At 38.2% G+C, this 20,361-nt stretch overlaps 1 protein-coding gene across 5 annotated transcripts in view; it reads right to left on the reverse strand.

Annotated features, from left to right (window-relative positions):
- Positions 1 to 212: 212 nt before the first annotated feature.
- Positions 213 to 20,361, reverse strand: part of mib1 (MIB E3 ubiquitin protein ligase 1) — a 71,119-nt gene continuing 50,970 nt past the window's right edge. Inside the window, exons 13-22 of one of the 5 annotated variants that reach the window (XM_038301527.1) lie at positions 16,059 to 16,191; positions 14,819 to 14,905; positions 14,193 to 14,351; positions 10,086 to 10,267; positions 9,544 to 9,733; positions 8,547 to 8,625; positions 8,359 to 8,445; positions 5,088 to 5,156; positions 4,292 to 4,392; positions 213 to 3,102 (exon numbers count right to left, since the gene is read on the reverse strand). In XM_038301527.1, coding sequence (XP_038157455.1) covers positions 2,962 to 3,102; positions 4,292 to 4,392; positions 5,088 to 5,156; positions 8,359 to 8,445; positions 8,547 to 8,625; positions 9,544 to 9,733; positions 10,086 to 10,267; positions 14,193 to 14,351; positions 14,819 to 14,905; positions 16,059 to 16,191 — 1,228 coding nt within the window. In that variant the 3' untranslated portion in view covers positions 213 to 2,961. Of the gene's footprint in view, positions 3,103 to 4,291; positions 4,393 to 5,087; positions 5,160 to 8,298; positions 8,446 to 8,546; positions 8,626 to 9,543; positions 9,734 to 10,085; positions 10,268 to 14,192; positions 14,352 to 14,818; positions 14,906 to 16,058; positions 16,192 to 20,361 lie in introns of all 5 variants that reach the window. The other 4 variants (XM_038301526.1, XM_038301525.1, XM_038301524.1 and 1 more) reach the window with 4 other exon arrangements.

Consider the following 20,361-nt stretch of genomic DNA (forward strand, 5'->3'; position numbering starts at 1 on the left):
ATTAGGTGTCAGTGTTTTCAATTACCCCACACCTCTCCTCCCCGCTGCCACGTCTCCTCTGTGGGCTAGACACAGCACAGCAGGAGAAAAGCAACAAATGCTAATTTTCTTGCTGACATCTGAGCTCAACTTGGAAAAGCAAAACAAAACGAGAGTTGATAAACGCTGCAGCAGCGGTGGGAGACGGGGAACAAACTGCACTTTTAATATGGCATGGTTCGTTTAGGTCTTTATTTCTGTAATATGGTTGTTTTGAAAGCACTTGATCGCAATACAAACTGAATGTTTCTTTCCAGAGGTACAAGTCGTACTGCATATGTCAAACATTCATGCCAAAGATAAAACTACTGATACATATTTAACAGGACAGATTGAAAATAAATTTCAAATGTTTTTATTACACCTTTATGATGACAATACTATAATAAAGCGTATTAGTACTATAGCTTAAATTTTCATAATAGTCAAAGAAATCCAAACTGTTTTCAATGTTTGCTTTGAGTCCTAACAAAAGAAAACACTTTCTGTGGTTGCAATTATTCCACATATTAAAGGGGAGCCAGATAGCAGACTCTCCATTTGGATAAACTCTACTCTTACCACAAAGTTCAGACTCCAAATTAAAACACCATGGAAAAGTCGCTTCACACCTTTAACACAAAGGTATTTTATTTTCGTATGATGCAAATGAACTGACATAGACCTACCTCAAAATAAAAAACAAAAAAAATAACATACTGATAACTGCTACAAAGCTATTGTCAACAAAAGTACATCGCACATGTAAAAACGCATTTCAAAGCAGAATGACTGAGACTTTGAGGCTACATAGTCGGAAGGCAGTGACACCTAGAAATCCTAACGTTAGGGCAATAATACAAAATAAATTATTCTACACTTTCTCATAAATTGTTCTCTCTATGCTCAATAAATGTTGATTCCAAGAAAAGGGAAAGCACTTAAATAAACCTTTCAAAAAATTTCATGTGAGATCGAGAACACCTCCTCCCTACGCATACAGCAGCATCTCATTTGATTACAATATTCATAAAAAAAGCTTTCATTCCAGCAATTCAATCTCAACAGTGAAACTTATCCTTTTTATATTCATTACACTCAAACCGATATATCTGAAGTGGTAATTTCTATTATGTTCAATGATTATGGCTTATAGCTAATGGAAACCCATTAAGTTTCTCAGAAGATATGAATATTTCGTATTAAACACAGACATTTTACCGTCTAGTGTCACGTTGGAGGTTTCTAACTTGACTGGAGCTCAGCAGAGTTATTAAGATCCTGAAAAGAAAGGGAAACGCACTAATACTCACGGTTAAAGTAGGTGACTGTTAACAGAATGCTTTTTCTGAGAATATCAATGGAAAGTTAAATGGATGAAAAAAAATGTTGCAGAGGTTGTTAAAAATGTAAACACCAGATCGAGAAAAAAAAAAGATGGCAGAACTGTTATTCTTTGTCCATTCAGTAATGGGGACGACTGCTGACTTGATGCTTGTCCAGCAGATAGTCAAGGACACCTTCCTATTTAAGGGTAAGCAAAAAACAAAACAAAAAAACTTCAGTTTTTAAGAAGCAGAAACTCCATGAACTATGGAGTTTTGTCAACAAGTAGTAGGGAGACAGCAAACCCAACCTAACAGAAGCTGTTAAAGCAACTAAAGCTCCTTTCACTCATGCAGAAGGAGCCCGGACCATAAACTGTACTGAACCTTATCATCCTTCTCAGTTGGCTTTAAAATAATTCCCCTTTTTGTTGCACTTGTTTAACTTTGAGAGAAACAAAATATTTGGTTTCGATTTGCTATTAGCCATCGAAATGAAACAAAATTAGCATATAAAGATGTATCGCTCTGTGTGTCAATAAACATAAATAAAACAGGTTTGACTTTTTTTTTTCTTAAATTTACTTAAATAAATTTACTTGTCAAAGTTCTAATGTATTGAGATGCAATAAAGACTTCTTGTGAAGATGGCACAGATTGGATGAAGGGTAGATAGCAGTGCTCGCTAAAACTTCAACAGCTAAGTAGAGTTATGTCAGGGTCCTTTGTACGCCAGAAATGTTTTCGTCATATTTGCGTGCAAAAAGGTTACAACACAGGCTGCTCACAGGACTGAAAGCTGAACAAGTTGGCGTGTTTAAGTCCATGAACCACAACTCCAAAAAAGTGCTTTGCAACACTGTGATGGTTGCAGCATGGTAAACAGACATCAGGATGTGATGTGCTACCTGTAGGCAATCAGATTAAAGTGTCCATGTTCTGTCATGGAGCTGAAGCAGACCTAACCAGTCAGTTTTTCAGCGTTTCTAGTGCAAAACTGCCAACCATTTGGTCTCCTGCTTGGAGGACAGTCAGGATAGAAAGCATCAAATAAATCAGGAAAACTCCCCGAACTTCGAAATACAACACCTTGTCTGAAACTTTTCATACTGTAATGAAAAATCAAGTTCACATCTGGAACTTCTGATGCCAATACATTTGCATATGGGTTTTAAAAATACAGTGATGGCAAATGTCACCGGCTGTAAAAACATGCATGAGAACTTTACAACAACAGAAAACAAAACGATAATAAACAGACCTCCCTTTGTCAACGCCTCTGGATAAATCCAGAGGAAGACTAAGCTGAATCTGAACCTCAGTCTTTAGAAAAAAAAAAAGAAAAAAACAACGAAAAAAAAACGATAGGTTTGTGAGTTAAAGTTTAAGAAAGAAAAAAACGATTCCTGCAGAATAAGCATCTGTCTGACTGCTCTAGAAACAAAAAGACGGTAACAGCAAAAAAAAACATATGGGTTTGTAACAGAAGCTCCATCTGATATGACAGAGCATTTGTAGTGTAATGTTAAGACGTGGCTGGCTGACTCCACAGCAGCTGGTGTGGATGTGGCGTTTGTGGGAGTTGTTCGCGGGTGAGTGTCTAAGGAGAGGGCAGGGCCTAGTAAAGGAGGATCCGGCGCTCGATGGCTTTGCGGCAGATGGGACACTCGCTCATTCGGTCTCCACACAACTGGCAGGTGCCATGGCCACACATGAAGATCATGTTCTTCAGTCGGTCCAGGCACACCGGACACATGGTCTGAAGGAAGAAGTAAAGCATGTTTTAGTTTATGTTTCAAGGATAAGTTAAGTTTATATCATACTAGTATTAATACTAGGGCTGGGTGTTTTTAGGAACCTCGCAATTCAATTCGATTTCGATTATTGCTGTTGCGATTCGGTCCGATCCGATGCAATTCGATTAGATTCGATTCAATGCTGATTTTTGAAGCCGTGTGAGTCCAGGAGTTTTAAGTGCAGCCCGGGATGCCAAGTTGTGCACATGGGCAAAGCAGCCAACATGTAATAGTGATAACAGTGATATCGACAGCAACTAGCATACTGGCAGCATTATCTGTAACAACAGCAGCTACTTTTCCGGTTATGCCCCATTAGCTTATTGCCTCCATCAACATGCTCCCTGTGTGACTTCCGTGAAGCGACTTGGTCTGAAGCACATTTGAAACTAATTCCCACTCATTTCATATGAAATGAGAAGTGATGGTTATGTAGGGGTCAGTCGCTCTCAAAGTCCAGCCATCGCACGTCAGCGCGACTCTTTCAGCAGCCTTTAGCGACTCCAACACAGCCGTCTTCACCTCTGTGTACAGTGCCGACAGCGCCCCCAACCGTCAGGAGGTGAATCGATTCTGAGGGGCTCCCGCATCGATTATGAATTTTGCGTGTAATAAATGCGATGCATCGATTCTTCAATTATTTTACCCACCCCTAATTAATACTACATGCATTTACAGTGATGTTGCATCTAAAACTTTTTTTAAGACTTAGACAGGTTTCTTTCACCTAAAGATCAGAAAGATAGAATCAAATTAGATCAGATAGATGAAAAAGATAGAATAGAATTAGATCAGAATGATAGTATAGAATTAGATTAGATAGATACAATAGAATATAATTCAACATATATGGAGAAAAATAAAGTTCAAAATGTAAATCTTCTGTATAACCGGGGAAAAGACAAGCAAACATTTGACAGAACTCATAATATCCTCAAAAGTAACTACTGAGATTCCCACTAAGTTTTCATAAAAGCTGGACCAGAATTTGGTCTGTCCAATAACCTTTTTACAGGGAAGACAAAGATCAAAGGGCATGCATATTTTCAGGACTCCATACAGGGACTTCTAAAAATGAAATTTACAGCATCGTTTTCCTTTTTATTGCCAAGTTAATGATCCACACAATGTGTTGTTTTTTCCCGCTCTCACCTGTTCTTTGATGTCTTGAAGCTGTTGCTGTAGTTTCTGTACATCTGCGTTGACGTTGGTGTTATCTTTATCTCTCTGCAGGGCTGGGATGTTTCCGCTGGCTGTTTGGATATAAAATGGACACAAGCTCACTTTGAGTGGGAAAAATAAGATCCACGCCTAAACAAATGACTAAACAAATTAGGCTATTGACCACATCGGATTTTACTCTAACTATAAACCTTACTGTCAATTAAAATAAAACAACAAAAAAACAGCAGAAATATGGCTTCAGAGGCATTCCCGTTTTGACACAATCTTGGCAGTTAATTATATATGAAAGCTGGAGTTCTGTAAACAAGCAGGAAACACATGCGTTCTGGGTTTTTATCATTTGGCACAACACTTCTGGCTTAGTTTTCTGGCACACATTCTGACCACTTTACCTCAGTAATCCACAAACCTAAAAATCATAATATAAATCATCAGCTGGCACAACACAAATCAACATGCTGTGAATTTGTCAGCCTACAATTCATGATGTACTCCTGAAGTACGTACACAAAACATTCAATCAGCACATTTGGACGCTTTAGTGACAGCTGACATCCCAGAATCTACTGGAAACAGTGAACTCCAGACTGATATACATCACATGTCAATCATATGTTAAATGTCTGCATGAGTTTATGGAATCGTAACAGAGAGAGTAATGGTTATAGAGAACGGGAGATGGGCCAGGGCAGCACTGTTGGGGGGAGAGGGCTGTTTTAAAGCAAGGCTTTGATAGGGGAGGGGCTCGGGGAGGCATACTTACACCAACTTAGTGCCAGATTGTTGGGCTGGAGAAGATCCTGGGATCCCCCTGCCATAGTGTTAGAGCTCCCTGCTGGGAATAACCAGTCACATTGTTATAGCAGGGCTGCCCTCACCAGCTCAGCTGATTGGCCAGTGATCAATGCAACTGGCTACTATCAACTATAGCCTCTAAAGGAGACACAATTTGAAGAGGAAGCCAGAAAGTTGGAAGCAGTAATCAAAGGGAGAGAAATGGAAATTATGGTTCAAAGCAGCAGATGTATATAGATATTTTTTGCAATCAGCCAATGCTTATCACTCATTTAGAAGGCAATAAACAACCTAAGCAAATTAGAAGGGGGGAGTCCAATCAATGAAGGTAAAAGTCATTTTTAGGACAATGATCTGCTTTTACAGCAAATAGCAACAGGCAGTAATAATGTGTAAGCTATAAGCATCCAATGCTGCCCTTTGCATGAGTGTATGTGCGTTTAGGTCTGTGCAGCTCATCAAGGCTGCCGTTAAGACCAGCTGGAGAGATTAAAAAGGCAACAGTGGATGAGGATACAGTTGGTTTCCCTTTTATCTCAACAAAAAATGTGAAAAACAGGATACTAACAACCACTAGTGAGATGCACTGAAATAAATCCCTTGAGATGACAGAAAGCTCATTTAACAAATTAAGATCAAATAAAATTATCTGAAAAGAAATTGAATATAAAATTAAATGATTTTAGGACTAAAATATTTTTTTTTCATTTTATTCGGAAATTAACAAAAGGGATTCTTATGTTCACAAAAAGTTTTCATTAAAAAGCAAGCCGATATTTTACGGTTATAAACCTTACTCCGCCAGATGGATTTGCTCCGCATATCCACCTGGAAACTTTCGGTTGAAGTAATTTTGGGAAGGGGAGAAAATACTGGTTAGCTGATTGGACTATGTTGGTGATAGACGGGCCAAATAAACCAATCAGATCAACGAAGCATATGACGTACTAAAAGCCAGGCTACTCTTGCCGAAACCAGTCGGGAGAAGAGCAAAAACATCTTTTCCTCTGAGAAAAGCCTCCAGAGCAGTGTTTTGCTCTTCTTTCAGTGAAGAAATACTCTGTAATTCCGATAAAACTTGCTCGATAGCCACGCTAACGCTAGTTTCATCGGCTGAAGCCGCCATGTTCTTTAGACTGAACTGTCGCGCTTCTCGTAGCGTCACACCTCAACCCGCCTCAAAGCCAACGCTGATTGGACGTTTATTTGGTGAACGGCTCCAAATTTTTTTCTACGGAGAGTCTCCAGACTGATTAGCGAAATCTTGAAAGCTTGCGAGATCAGGATGGTCTCACGAGGCTATACGGTTATAAGAATACCTATTTTCATACACTGGAATGTCATTTTAATTCAAAATATTTCAAAGTAAACATGTAAATCAAAAAGGGCATGAATGTCAAATTTGTTTTAAACCCTAAATGATGCATTTGAAACATTTTCCTTCCAAAGTGGAATAAATAACAAGGTCACCTTTAAAAAAAAAAACTGGCTTATTCCACAGGTCCTAAAGCTCATTCTGTCAAAATAAACCATCCACATTGATTTGAGCTAACGTTGAAGAATTCTGAGATAATACTTTATCATCCAATCTGTTAAATTTGTACGGCTCAGAGCCCTAAGCATGATAAATCACGAGCATCATAAAAAAAAAATCTTCTTTAAAGAACCTTCAATTATCCGATTATTAATCAATAAATCGGAAAAAAAAATAAACGAAAGATTAATCGATTTGCAAAATAATCATTAGTTCCAGCCCTAGACTGGATTCTAAGCTGCTGAAATACAAGTCTCACTCCACATAGCACAGCCAGCATTTTTTAAATCACAATGGATGGAGAAGCTGCAAACTAATAGAGAAATCCTGGCAAAAACAATATATTTGGCTTAGTGGAGTCAAGGTCAGAATTTTTCACATAAGAAAACTTAATCGCCTTCAATGCATGATGGTAGCATCATCATCATATGGGTCTGTTTTATTGTAAGTATTCCTGATACACAGTTCAAATGAAATTTAATGGTGTCTAGACCAGACAATAACCCTAAAAAAAATCTTACAAGCTTACAAACTTTTTAAATAAAGAAAGAAACCTAAAACAATGCACTTCTGGAATGATCACATTGTCACTGAAACTTTATGGACCCTGATAAGGAAGCAAGCAAGAATAAAAACAGCGGTCAAATATCCATAAAGATTTCTGCCCAAGTGTTTATGACTACAAAAAGCAGAGGATTATTCATTCACTTTCCAAGGGATACCAAAACAAATATTCGCTTGCATTTAGATACCGTAATTTTGTAAATATAAGCCGCAACTTTCCCCCCCACTTTTTCAGCCTTGTGGCTTATATAACAATGCGGCCATTAGGACAATACCTAAATCTATGGATTTTAGCATCCATCATGTTGGCGTCACATTTGCTTCAACACACAAGTACGGTAGCCGCGTGTGTGGGAATGTGGAGATCCTCTACCGCGAGTGGTACAAGACAAAACGACAGCGAGAAAGACGGACATTGCGAGCGCAAGACAGTTTGTGTTAAACATAAAAAACCTGCGGCTTATAGTCCGGTGCGGCTTGTATATGTACAAATCATGCAATTTAGCTTCTGCGGCATATTTTCAGGTGCGGCTAATAGTCCGAAAATTACGGTATATATTTGAAACCTGTATGTATAATTTTTGACTCTAAAATACTCTATTGGTGAACTCAGTTTTATTTTATTTTTTTTATTTTATTATGGTTATACTTTTATCATCAGTTGACTTTAACGCTAGAATTAAAACAACACTCATGCTGAAGCTAAATGCACGCAGTTTTTTTTTAAAACAACAAAAACCCTGAAAATATTTTGTTTAGAAAATTATTTATTATTTTGGAGATTTAACATAAGGCAACAAAGGCCACCTGATATATTAAATAAGCATTTAGAGTGATTGCAGAGATAAAAACATGAAGATTTAACAGTGTTAGCCTAGAAAATAAGTCTAATTGATCTAAGTTTAGTGTCTTTTGCCACTACTGGAAATAAAATGAAAGCAAAGCTAATAAACGTAAAAGAGAAAGAAACTAGATGACTGATTTGAAAGAACTAAAAGTGAATTAGGAAACAAAGGAATGAGAAAGAAAGGAAATATAAAAATGGATGGATTAAAAGGGAACACTTTGAAAATTCACTCACTAAGGTCATCATCATCATCATCATCATCATCATCATGATCAGCGGCATCATCCTCCATACCTTTCCCTCCACAGCAGAGGACAAAGGGGGTGCGGCGTTCCACCACAGCCCGGCACTGTACGCACTTCTTCATGAGGCTGGCACAGTCTGCAGAAAACAGACATGTTCACATCTAAAGGTCGGAGCAAAGCCGCTGCAACCAGTAGCAAGATGGAGGCTATGACGTGATGATGCAAGAGGCGACTTACTCTCACAAGCGCACATGTGACCACAGGGCTGAAACAACACAGCTGCCTTTTTGTCAGAGCAGACTACGCACTCCTCAATCTGGAGAGGGATACAGAACGCACAACTTTTGTTAGCTTTAGCCATGTTTCTGTAGACACAGGTGGCTGGTAAACACAGGTGAAACATCAAAACTGAATTTGCTGTTGAGGAAAAAAAAAAAAAAACTTATGTGGTAGTTATATTGAAAATACACAAAAATATAACAGATAAAGATGACCGCTAAGGAATTTTATAGGTAATTAGAAGGTAAGTTGTAATTATATTTATGTGTAGTATGAATGATCAGTACTGTAAGTAATTAAATAAAGAAGCGTTATATCAATGCAACAATTGAAGAGAACTCCTATAAAACAATGCATAAAAATATCTTAAAGGTTATTAAAGATCACTGTTCTTTAAACAACATGGATACTTAGATTTTGGTCAGTCAATGCCCTAATAAAGCTTGCAAATAACAGGTTTTGTTTAACTGTTGACTGTGAAAAGTTTAACCATATTTGATGTTTTTTTTTTTTTTTTTTTTTTTTTTTAGTAAGTTAAAAAAAAATAATACTTGTGTGAAGACAGCATATTTAGAATTAACAACATGGAGTTTAATTTAATATCGATCTTAGAATTCTATACATGTCCATGTGTAAAACACAACTGGTCCAAAAATACAACCCTGCGGGACCCCGCATCGTGTAATAGTGCAATTAGATGTATATTCATCAATACAAAGTAGCCTGCTGAGTATTAACTACATTGTGTAAAATGTACTAGAGAGCATCGAAGGCTTTATATAAAAATTCATGAAGCATTTGCATTACTTATGGGTAGATTCATCTTATTAAACCAAGTAAAGCACAGTTATTTAATTTGAAATATGTATTTTAAAACTCTCACTGATATGTTCGATTCCTGCAGTTGTTACTTCATTAACTCCTGGACTAGAATCTCCAGAATGTTTAAGATTACCTTTGTTCTGGACTGAACCTGCTCCTTACAGATGAGACATTTCTTGACTCGTGGCGAGCAGAGCGAGCATGTTGCGATGTGTCCGCAGGGCCCAAACAGGGTGTCTCTCTTCATGTCTGAACAAACCATACACTCCTCCAGCGACTCAATGTTGCTATTCAGAGATGGGCTACGGGTGTCGACCTGGCCACTGGAACATTAAGAATAGAGCATTATTAATGTGGGAGTAATTACAGACATGACTGTGTTAGAAGTATCCAATTAGCAAAGTGTTTTATTTTTGCTACAAGTTAAGATAAAAGCAAAAGAAATTATTCCATTCGTTGTCTTATTAGGGTTACATGGTCAATAGGCATGAAAGATTCAGTCGATACTTTGAGTTTTCCTGCTTTTTCTTTACATTAAGTTCAGCCCACCCTCTCCTGGGTATAACACACATTTACCGTACAGACCAGAGTGATATTGATCTTCTTGTTGAGTTCTCAGCAAGAAAGCCGTTAAATGCATTTCCCCAAATGTCAACCAACTCCTGGGACACTTACCTGCTCTTCTCCTTGTGACATTTGGCCAAGGCCTTACAGAGGCTGGGGTCAGGACAGAGGTCCAGAGGGGACTGGCCCTTTTTGTTGCGAATGGTCAAGTCTGCTCCATTTGCTGCCAGGAAGCAGGCGATGGATGCTGCACTCTTCTTCTCTGCTCCCTGGGTGCCCAAGCCCATTATTAACTGCAAGGTATTGGACAGGAAGAGAAGAAAAAAGATAAAGTCTGAGACACATTCCAGAGGTGGGTAATACCTACTTACGCTTACTCAGTTACATTTATTTGAGTACTTGTCAACAAGACTGCACTTTTAGGTAACTTTGAGTAAATTTACGTCTTCCAAAACAAGCACATGTTGACCTAAAATTCAACACAGTATAAAAAAAAAATGTTTGTTTTAATGGTACTTTTATCTACTGATACTTCTAGAGGTCAAGGTAATATGTAGAAAAGATTTATATATTTTCACACTAGAGGTAGTTTAGCCTGTTCTATCATAAATACATTATGAAATGTTAGAAACTGTTCCATAGTTAGAATTATTTTGAGAACTGTTTCTTTTAGCCAAGTTCATTTTCCAGTTACTTTTTTTATTTGTATAAATGACCTTCATCTAGTCTTAAAAACAAAAGGAATTTTCATATTAGCTTAATTTATAGTTTATTAGATTACATCATTTTAAATAGTTATACTGTTATTCTGTACTTAAGAACCTTAAAATACTTTTTTTTTTAACTTGAATTATTTCTTGGCCAGCTACTTGTTTTGCTTTAATTCAAGTAGAAATATGTTGAAGTAGTGCTACTTTTACTTGAGTACAAATATTTGGTATTGCACCAACCTCGGATCAATTCTGCCAATTAGAGCTTTTAGTCAATCTTGTGCTAACGGATCAGGACTTATATCACGATATATCTTTTTTTTTTATCTCGACAAATTAAAAGCCTCAAAAAGACCACCAAAAAGTCCTCAATAGTTGCCTACACAAACTTAGGACCTTTTTTTTTTTCTTTTTTTTTTTACCAAGTTTATAAAGCTCCTTTTAACGTTTTATAACCATTTGCCTCAAAAAACAAACAGATAAAACAACATATATCCTTGTGACATCAGCTCATGATGAATGCTTTCATTATACATTTTTATATTAAAATTAGCGCTGGGTTATTAATTGCATTTGCAATATAATCTCAGTTTAAGAAAAAAACATTTTTAAATCTCAGAGGCACTCAATTTTACATTTACATTTAACAAGAGTAAAAGACTCCATTTCTCGCTCCGGCTCTTTGGGTGGTGCTAATATGCTTAAAGTGGGTTTACCCAAAGGGAACAGAGTTGAAGTCAACACGCAGATTCAAGTATACAAGTAGAAGTAAACACTTTTTCACATAAAGCAATGAAACATTTAGATCCTGCTGAGGACATTTGAAATAAAAAAAAATAAATCAATAAAAAAAACAATATTGGCTCAAAATGAGCCCAATTTTGATCTTTCTGTACAATTGTTCAGCCCCAATTAAAATAAATATTTTTTCAATAAAGGTGACATGACTCTTCTGGTATTTATATAAACCAGAACAGGCATATCATGTTTATTGGAAAAAATATTTTTCAACACACATTGATATTAATTTATTGTCCATAAGTTTTCAAATTTTTACAAACTGTAACAAAATTCTATGCATTATATTATAGTTCAATGGACGGATAAATAAAGAAGCACAAGGAAAATTGAAAGTAGAGGTTATATCTGTTATGTAAATAAAATCCAGTGCCACCAACAGACTGTGTACATGTACCGGTATTTTCCCTTCATTTGAGCCTTTAATTAAGATGACCTGCCAGTGGAATAAGTATTATTGCATTGTTTTATAATACATTTAAACAAAATGCACTTTAAACAAAAGTGTTTTTCCTTATTTTAAACATGCATAATTTTACTCCAATTGCTTACTTGTTGAAATCCAGGGAAAAAACTCATTTCAAGAAAAATGTATTTACTGCTAACTGAATTTTTCCAGCGTTAAACAAGCAGCATCATAAGGACCAAGAATAAAACAGAACATGTTCGATCAATCTTTGTTCAGAAAATGAAAACCTCAGGTCCTCCTTCAGCGAGGAGGCTCATGGTAACTGGTAGAGCTGCAGGGATTCAAAGCTCAGATACGATAACTGTTGACAGGAAAGCTATTCGTTTTTCACTCACGTAATCTAGCCAGAAGCTGCGGTAGAACGAGGTGCTCTGCTCAGATATGAGAATATTATAGGTTTTTGATGAACACGCATAAAAAGTCCTGCATGGTGGGAAACTAACAGTGCATCACTCTGTGGACACCATACCTAAGGTGAAGCATAGAGGTGGCAGTATTATGCTGTGCATCAAGTTATGCGATTGTAACAAATGTGAACAAATTCAGATTGTTGTTTTTTTTTTTTTGCAAAGCACTGTGCATATATTCTGGATTCCTATCTTATAGTAGAAATTAGGTTAATATATCTTAGCTAATCTGAGGAATAGAAGATGTCAGGCAGCATAACCATGTAAACCAGTTTAATCTCTGGTCCCTGCATAACTCACCCCCTTACTCCCAGGAATGAAGTACAGATGAACCCTTTCTCAACCAATTCCTACCGTCCATGTTTGATTCTCCTCAACCAGTAGCTTTTACATCTCTGCTGATGTAGCCATTGGGCCAGCTAATTCAATTCTCATCTTGAAGGGAGGGCAGGACTATGTGAGTGTGACCCAACTACACATTTCTCAAATTAGGCCCGCTGTCTGTCTGTTCTGCTCCCCTGAGGGAGAACCAGAGAGGGGAGAAAGAGGGGCTGAGAGAGAAGGCGGAAAAACAAGTGGGTGGGAGACGGAAGGTGACAGGTAAGGAAAAATCTGTCGCTGACTCAAGGCTTTAAAGTCTTCCCAGCAGCGATTAATGATGTACCGTTAACATGCAGAGGGCTTGAGTCTGACATGCCCTCTTTTGGCCTCTACAAAGGATTCATTTGGTCTGGTGGAGGCGAAGCAGAAAGCCAGCCAACTGCTGGATGCTTCCACTTGAATGATGGGCTGGTGCAGACTCAGCTGTCCATTGAAGTAGTGATGGAGACTGTGAGCTTTCTGACTAAACAGGAATCTGTCATCATCCCTCACAGCGAGCCACACACTGTGTTTTAGTCTAAGTTTGTGAACTGAGGGAAAACTGTGACAACGCTAAACAATCGTCCGGATGATAAATGCCAAAGACAATGACATGATGCTTCAGTGAGCTGCCTAATGGGAAAAGGCAGGTAGCAGGATATGAAAGGTAGGAATTTTATAGATGCAGCAAGACCAAAGATAAACGCACCACCTGTTTGTTTGCATGCATTTTTCTAATCATCTGTTTTGATGATAATGAGAAGCTGCATTCCTTTATTTCTACTAGTAACCTCGAGCTGCCACATTGACCTGTTTTTTGTTTTGTTTGAAAGTATCCTTAAAATAAAATCTTTTATCCTAATGTGTATAAATCTTTGCAGCCCTATATTGAATTAATTCATAATCCCAAATCTTTTCACACTTTTTCTCTTTAAAAGCAACAATTTTCATAAATTTTATTTGGACTTATCCTAACAAAAAATCAGTGCAGAACTATAGCACATGTTTTAAAATCTATGCTGAAAAGTGTGGCATGCGTTGGTATTTAAAGTTGGCGTTTCTTTTTGCTTCTCAGGTTTAAAATTCTTTACAACTTTCTCCCTGACCTGTCTGTCGTGTTCCTTGGTATTCATGATCCTGTTTACCCTCTAATTCTCTCCTAAAAAGAGAAAACTCTGAAGTCTTTACATAAAAGATTGACTTACAGAGATTCAATCAATCATAGATGGCCTCTGTTCACCAACCTTTTAAAGCAGAAATGTCGCTTTCAAACAGAATGTTAAGTAATGTCTCAATGCAACATCATTAAATGTTAAGAGGGAAAACTTTCTCAATGCACTCTAATACCTTTTCTTTTTATAAGCTTGTGATTAAAGGTTGGTTAAAATTGTATTCCTTAAAATCTTAAATGGGTGAAGCTCTATGATACGTCTAAAACAGTAAAGAGGAAAGGTAAAACTGGAACTGAATGTACCGTGTTCTTGGAGGGTTCCCACGGCTCCACTTTGCTGACATCCTGCATATCCTGGAGTTGTCGCAACTGGGACAGCGTGTGGTGACGCAGTGCCTCGTGAAGCGGCGTGTCCCCGTCCTTGTCCTGGACGTCGAGCTTAGCTTCTGCTCGCACCAGCAGCTATAAAAAGATAAAAGATGTAAACAACAAAACAAAAACTGGCAATTAGGCTGGAACTCAAGCAACAAGCATAGAACAACTTTTATTTTATGCTACAGTGCAAACACCATGAATCTGATTTATTGTGCCGCTCCACACAGTGAGCTTCTTCAGTTTTTACTAGCCTCTAATTATGGAGTGTACTTTTGTTTTGAGCCCACAAGATGGCAACGTGGCAGTCTTAATCCAACGCTACACCAGAACACATTTTCTCAAAGAGCATTCTCCTCAGCCTCTTTGAGGCAGGACATCCAACCGTGTAAATGAAACAGGGAGCTGCAATCATGCAGTTCTACTGCCTTTTGTGTTTAGGAGAGGGAAGGAGCAGATAAATCAAGACAGCAGTACCTTTTGGTAGTACAAGGAAGACATTTAAAGATCAGAAGAACAGAGAAGACCAGAATAAGAGATGAAATATAAACACTAACCCGAACTATCTGAGTGTGCTGGCGCTCCACTGCGAGGTGTAATGCTGTCTGCTGGTTAACATTCTGGATGTCTAAGCTGGCGTTGCCCTGGGATGTGGAAACAACAGAAGCATGTCAGTATAAAAACATCTGCTTATGTGGACATTCATCACCCAATGTGTACAAAAATCAGAAAACCATTAGAGCTATAAATAAATAGAAAGAAACGCAATTTCTCTTTCTGTCATGTAAAGAAATATAACTTCAGCAGGTAAAGGGGAAACAGCTGCTCAGGCTTTGTGTGCCTTGACAGCACCTTTTGTCCTCCTGACCGGCAGAGTATCAACCAGGTGAACGAGAGAAAAAGAGACCCAGCATCCTACAAATATAAACTGCTGCACAGGATTTTCATTTTCAACAGCAAACACGCCGTCTGTGGAGATGTGCAAGAAAGATAACTATTGTGATCAGACGGTGTGTAAAATCCCAACGTAATAAGACTGACTGACTGCCTGGCTGGGAATCTGCAGTGCACCTAGGAGCGTGGTGCAGTTTCTGAATAGAAAGCTGAGCCATCACTGCGAACAAGCCCATTGCAGGAACTTAGAGGCGGGGGGGGTCTGCCCCTGCTGAAAGGTAGATTGCACAGTGAACGCTAACGCATTGGGATGTTGCAGCAACATTTCTGCCTTGCACAATATCCTCGTTAACCCAGTTTTAGTCTTGATCAGGTGACTTTTCTGTAAACTCCTGTATGTGTCAGCCTTTAGGGAGCTAAACCTGCAATCCCTGAAGGGAAAAAAGGAAGAGCTTGAACTTATAATTGAGCAAGAAAGAGGATATGAGAGCGGAGCAGCACTAAAGGACACCCCTGGAGGCCGTGTGAACCTTATGGGTTCAATAAAAAGAAGGCAGTTAAAGAAGATTCAATCGGTCTACAGCTTGCCGGCTGCAGGGAGTGCAGTGAGGGCTGCTTTCTATAGTCTTTTGTTGGCTGAAGTTTAAGCTCGGTTGATGCAGGCTAGATTAATGCAGCAATGCAGCTTTATACCCATCCTAATCAGACATGGTTAGAAAAAAGGAGAGGTTTATTTTTCTTTTATTTGATAAAACCAATACAGTAGGTTTAGGGTTAAAAGTGTTTATTTTCTGCTTCTTTTAACAGATAATATGACAACACAAAAAAATGTCTGAACGCTAACAGAAATCAATTAAACAAATAAGCAGGCATGAAGGCTTCTTTTTAAAATGGGGTTACTACCTGGTGCACCAAGAGCTCAGCCACTTCCACATGGTTGTTTAGTGCGGCCAAATGCAGAGCGGTGTAACCGTCGTCCTTCTTCTCGTCTACGATCCACGGCCTCGGCAGTTTGGACAGCAGCACACGCATGGCACTGAGGAGCAAACACACAAATAGGACAGAGGTGAGAGCTGAGCTGTACGAACAGCTTCAATGCATATGAAAGAAGCGCTTTCTGCTGTGAGGTGCAAGTCTAGAAAGTCAGTACTAAAAATTATGTATCAGAAATTTCTCATTTACAATGTGCACAATGCCATGTAAGAGTATTAATTCCTGTCTCTATGCTGAGATTAGATTACTCAAAAGTCGCCCCCTATTTATTGACAAGATCACTTCTACGTAATTGGTTGAACATTTCAGGATAATATATAAAATAATACATATTGCCTTTGACAATGCATTCAAAACACTTATTTTCCCCATTTTGTCTCCATTTGATCGTTTTTGTTTTATTAATTTTTTTTTAAAACTTTACTTTTTAGTTTAGGTCCCAATTTGGATACATTTGAAAAGGTGATAGAGAGACCTACAGGGTAAAAGCAGAGGGCGATAATCTCTGAAAATTTAGTAATTTCCATTTATAACAGCAACCATAATCCAACATCTTTGTGAGAAACGTAGTACGCAGTGGACAGTAGCAGCCCGAAATATAAACTTTACAACATCCTAAGTCTAAAAAAGAAGAAGAAAAAAATAATATTAACAAATAAACATTGTCAACAATGACAATGATGAAATCATTTCGTTGACGCTAATTTTTTCATGACGATAATCCAATACCAAAAATAGCCAGAAGATGGCTAAAGTGCATCTATAGCTAGTGTGAATGAAGGCTGATGTATTTCGAAACCAGGTCGTCTGCGTACGTGTTGCAGTGAACGCAGAGACGTCCCCGCTCACTATGCAGACACTCTGCTGCACCTCTCCAAAATTGCAGGTGACAACAGAGAGTGCTGCCTCCACCAATCAGAGGCCTCTTATTGGTCAAATCTATATCCACTCTACTTTATCCTTATTTCCTTTTTGGTACCTTGCCGGCTTGTTTTGTTTGACTGCCATTGGGAAAAACGACAATGGCACTATTTACAAAACAACAACGCCACAACCTCTTGCGTTGTGGAGTGGAATTACATAGCATAGACCACGCTTCAAAACCACAAACAGCACCCGCCCTCTTCTTCTTCTGTTTGGCTAATACTGTTAGTTCCAGAACGCTCCTTTGCTACCATTGGCTGACAAATGCAAGAGGGATTTTGATTGTCTTTTTTAAAAATGTATTTTCTGTCAATTTATTTTGAAGTTATTTTTTTTACCCACAGGCAATCACTACGGGCCGGAATACTTCAACCCCTGCTTATATGTCTAAAACCATTCCTTTATTGTACATTTTGTTAGCTTATCTGTTATTTTGTTAGCTTAACCAATATGATGTGTTGAACTGGATCTGTTATTTTCACAACTATTGTGAGACACTTTTTCATAAAGCAGGGCAGTAATTTATAAAAAAGTTGACTTGAATTCTAGAAATCAAGGTTTTCTGTCCAACAGCAATGATTAACTGGACGGCAGCATTCTATACCCAGCAATTGTAGTATCTAGGCTAGTGCGGGCAGTCTGGTAAAGAACCTGGTTGTTACTCAAAATTGTAAAGGTTAACTTTTTTGCAACATAAAACTGACTAAAACCGACTAAAACTATGACATATCGCAATGACTAAAAATTCTAGTAAGACTAATAATAGTTTTCGTCCTGAAGACTATGACTAAATCTAAGATGGCTGTCAAAAACAAAAGTGCCCCCGCTGTATTTTTAAAGAAAAATTATGTGATCTATGGTGTCACAATTCAATACGATCTAATGAGAAATTGGTGTAATATTTGAAAAGGCTCAGCTTGTCTCTGTCAGATTTGTCTCTGTGAAGTAGCAGCATTTCAAACATTGGACAGGCATATTTGGATTAACAGCAAGAAACCAACATGTAAAATAGATTTAAAGCAGACGTGTTCCTCCCATTCCTTTAGTCAGAGAGTAATTCCACACCTCCTTCCACACTGCGCTCAAGTGTCCATCACTGACAGCCATAATGGTAATTACACAAGATTTATTTGTATTCACTCGAGTCTCTTCCGCTAATAGAAACAGAAGATAAGGAAGGGGAAATATCCAGTGCTTTAACAGTGCTGTTGAGCAGAAGTGGTCTGTTGAAAAGAGGCGGTGGTCTGGCACTAAAGGTCATTTAAAGGATATGTGAGGAAAACCGAGGAGGCAGAGCCATCACTCTATAGATCGTAGCTGAAGAAAAAGAGATCTGCTTCAATGGAAAAACAGGAATATTTCTAAAAAGAAGAGATGAAATCCTACATTTGTGAACCCCACTTGGTGGTTTCAGTTGCATTGCAGTATTGTTTTAATATATGAGGCCATTTATCTCTTTACACCTGATCCTTTATCTCTTCCTATACTTCCTGCTCAAGCCTGAGGCCATGAATTCAAGCATGAGGTGCAAAAGTAATAGAAATATAAGGCTTATTCTACCATTAAGGTGTTGAGAGTACATCAGTGTTATCTGATGGGAGCAAAAGCAACAAAATGAACATCAAACAAGACCTGTAAGTCATATCCTTTAGTAGCTCCTGTCTTGTTGCGTACACAGTGTACCCAGGATAGGAATTAAAGTGACAGCGCTTAAGGGAAAACTTCTGACCTTGTTTAACCCTGAATAATCATGCAGGGCATATTTTTGAACTGCGACAAAAAAGGAGGCGGATGATTTCTCCTATACGGCTGAACTGCACGCACTGGAGTGTTTGTCTAAGTTAAATAGGATCTCCGACATTACGCTGAGGTAATAAGAGAGAAAAGGCCAGTAGTTGCTTAGTCAATGAAAATATCACACTACTGAGACAGACGTTTAGAGGGAAGGAAGGTGCATCAATAGGACAGTATGAACTAAGATGGCTGGTTTTCTGGGGATTCTTGCCTTACCCTATATCTACTTCATAAGAAAAGATGAAGCAGCATCGTATGGAGGAGAGCAGAGGAAGTGGGGCAGAGATGGAAAGGGCAGGCAGTCAGCACCTTAGATCGGATAGCGCTTTGGTGGCTGGTGTACTGCTGCAGAGACGTGCAGCGTAGCACACAGATCCCAGTCTTTCTCGCTCTCTCTCACCCTTTCTCATTGCACAGAGGCTTATACGCACCTGCATTGCTTGCAGCCATCTTCAGCTACTTAATGCAGAGGTGCACTCCTTAAATTTGATGGCAGCCTCGCCCCTCCTGCCTGATCTCACATTCACCACGTGTCGCCACTGTTACAAAGAAAGCATTTGCTCGCATGCTGTCGATTTTACATCTCAGAGGGCACTTCAGGGTAATTTCATTTGTGGCTCGCCCAGAGGGGAGGGAGCTAAGACTTAAACAAGCAAGTTATTCAACAAAAAGCCACATCAGAGTCTTGCCTAAAGCTATTACAAAATAAACGGCCTCCCGATGGGTAAAAATATCACTTTCTAGGTTTTTTCACCTCCAAGACAGGTTGACAACATAAAAAAACAATGGTTTTCTTCAGCAGAAATAAGAAAATTATGTCAAATTAAGCCATTGGGTTGGGTGAAACCTTCTACTTTATGTCAAACAGCTGCCCATTGAATGATTGTAGCGACTGTATTAAGGCAGATTAACATTTCAAACTCGCCACTGTAAACGACTACTCCAATTCAAGTCCACATTGCTGGAATCTCTGCCATGTTCACTGAGTTTTGCAGACTTTAATACTAATAAACAATGCAGACACTGCTGCATTGCAGTTGAGTTATTTGTGGTAAAAGCAGGAGAAAAAAGGTAAATTAAGAAGGAACTTTAAAAACTATTGTTAATTATTAAACTGTGATTCAAGAGAAAGATTGTTCTGGGCCTTATGAAAAAGCAGGCTATTTACAAACCTCAGATATAAACATATTAAGGAAAAGCTTGGTGGAGGAAAAACTGAGGGAGAGAAAATGTGCTCAAACAAATAATAAGGCTTCTATTTCTCATGCAATAAAATTATTTAAGAGGAATACTTCTTCGATTTTTAAAATAGTGAGCATTTAGCATAAAACACACATCAGTTAAATGTTAAAATCCAAATTGGAATGCAATAATAAATAATGAGGCAGATCATCCAAATATCAGCAAAATCCAGAAAACTTACTGCAGCGTTTTGCCCTCTGAAGAACTCAAAGTTTTTACAGATAAATGAATAATCTCTGTGCATGTAAACCTA

The sequence above is a fragment of the Cyprinodon tularosa genome, unplaced genomic scaffold (assembly GCF_016077235.1).
Source record: "Cyprinodon tularosa strain WSP-4 unplaced genomic scaffold, ASM1607723v1 ctg47, whole genome shotgun sequence".
Lineage (NCBI taxonomy): Eukaryota > Metazoa > Chordata > Actinopteri > Cyprinodontiformes > Cyprinodontidae > Cyprinodon > Cyprinodon tularosa.